This window comes from Astatotilapia calliptera, chromosome 3 (genome assembly GCF_964374335.1).
Source record: "Astatotilapia calliptera chromosome 3, fAstCal68.1, whole genome shotgun sequence".
NCBI lineage: Eukaryota > Metazoa > Chordata > Actinopteri > Cichliformes > Cichlidae > Astatotilapia > Astatotilapia calliptera.
The window spans coordinates 82,201,501-82,203,028 of NC_137424.1; the positions used below are offsets into that span (position 1 = coordinate 82,201,501).

Genomic DNA, 1,528 nt, shown 5'->3' on the forward strand with positions numbered 1-1,528 from the left:
CAGTCGACGTTTTCTCTCTTCTAGTGTGAGTTAAATATGCTCAGTAGTTATTTACATATTTCAGCGTCCAGCACAGTTGGGTGGAGTCAGTCCTGCTGCTCTCTGGCTCAGGTCCTGCAGCCGTCGTTGTCTCTGGACAAACCTGGATCTGAGTGATGCATCTGACCTGTGAACTCTGACCCTCGTACGAAGAAGCAGCAAGCACAAACGCAGTTAACCTCAATTAAATCTGAAGTTATTGCTCAGGATATTCCACTGAGAGCTCCACAGCAGCTGGATCCACAGCAGCTGGGTCCACAGCAGCTGGGTCCACAGCAGCTGGATCCACAGCAGCTGGATCCACAGGTTTAATCTGGTAGTTTTCCTGACCCTGCCCACCCAGGATCTGTGACTCCTCCCAGTCTCAGCAGTCAGGTGGATGCTGTGTAAACAGCACTGCACACTGACATGAACAGAGGAAGTGTTTGTATCTGTATCTGCTGAATACACTCAGTGATGGAGCCTCAGAGGTCACACAGGTCAGATCTACGGTCAACCTTTAGGGATCTCCTTACCTGGATCACTGAGCGTGCATCAGGACATTTTTCATGGAAACATGTATGATTTTGGTTCAACACACAGTGTGTTTATTTAGCAGTGACCATTTGGGTAATATGTATCAGTGTAGTATCAGTGGGAGGGTTTACAGGGCTGTGTTCATCGTCCAGACCTCAGTAACAAATTTAAAGATGATGAAGTTAGTTTTTCACCTCGTATGCTGAGGTAAACTTACTGACTTACACATCAGAGCTCCACGGCGTCACAATCGGCAACAACACATGTGGAGAGAAGAGGAGGAGCCAAATGTAGACAACTGAGGCGAGAGTGAGGTTGAACGGAAGGAGAGTCATTTATTAAGGCTGGAAATGTTGACATACATAAAATGTGAAACCAGGACTGGACTCACTGACTAAACTGGGGAAAATAAAGCAAAAAACAAGGAAAACTGGAACATGAGACCAGGATGAACTAGACCATGACGTGAGAGACACAGGAAACAGGCAACCTGACAGAGGAAAACAGACACAACATAAGCACACAAGGGTCATTAGGGAGAGTGGACCTGACGACACACAGGAAGCAAAGCTATACACACTGAACACAGGACGTGGCACTGTCAAAGTAAAACAGGAAACACTAATTCACACAATATGACACAGGAGACGGGAGGGAAGAACGGAAGAACTAGACGAACTTGGAGGACAACGGGAGGAGACGCACATGATGCACTGGGAGAATGTACAGGAGGCACAATACAGACAGAGGACACATGACTTAAGAGACATGCACAGAGGACAGACTTACACAGGAAACAGGGATGAAGCGATAAACTCAAACCTAACTAATCCATACTGACAGCAAACACTAGAACTTTACTCCAACACAGCAAAAGAGGAACCAAGATACAGAAATACTGCAGATGCTGTCAGTCTGCAGCTCAGAAGGCATGCTCAGTGGTGACATCAGCAGTGACATCATCACCATCTTC

The 1,528-nt window shown here is 46.6% G+C and overlaps 1 protein-coding gene across 1 annotated transcript in view; it reads right to left on the reverse strand.

The window, feature by feature from the left end:
* Window positions 1-865: 865 nt before the first annotated feature.
* LOC113019782 (uncharacterized) overlaps window positions 866-1,528 on the reverse strand; it is a 14,652-nt gene continuing 13,989 nt past the window's right edge. Inside the window, exon 10 of the mRNA XM_080299485.1 lies at window positions 866-1,528. This exon is cut by the window's right edge and continues 173 nt beyond it. Within this exon, the coding sequence (XP_080155611.1) occupies window positions 1,478-1,528 (51 nt within the window). The 3' untranslated portion in view covers window positions 866-1,477.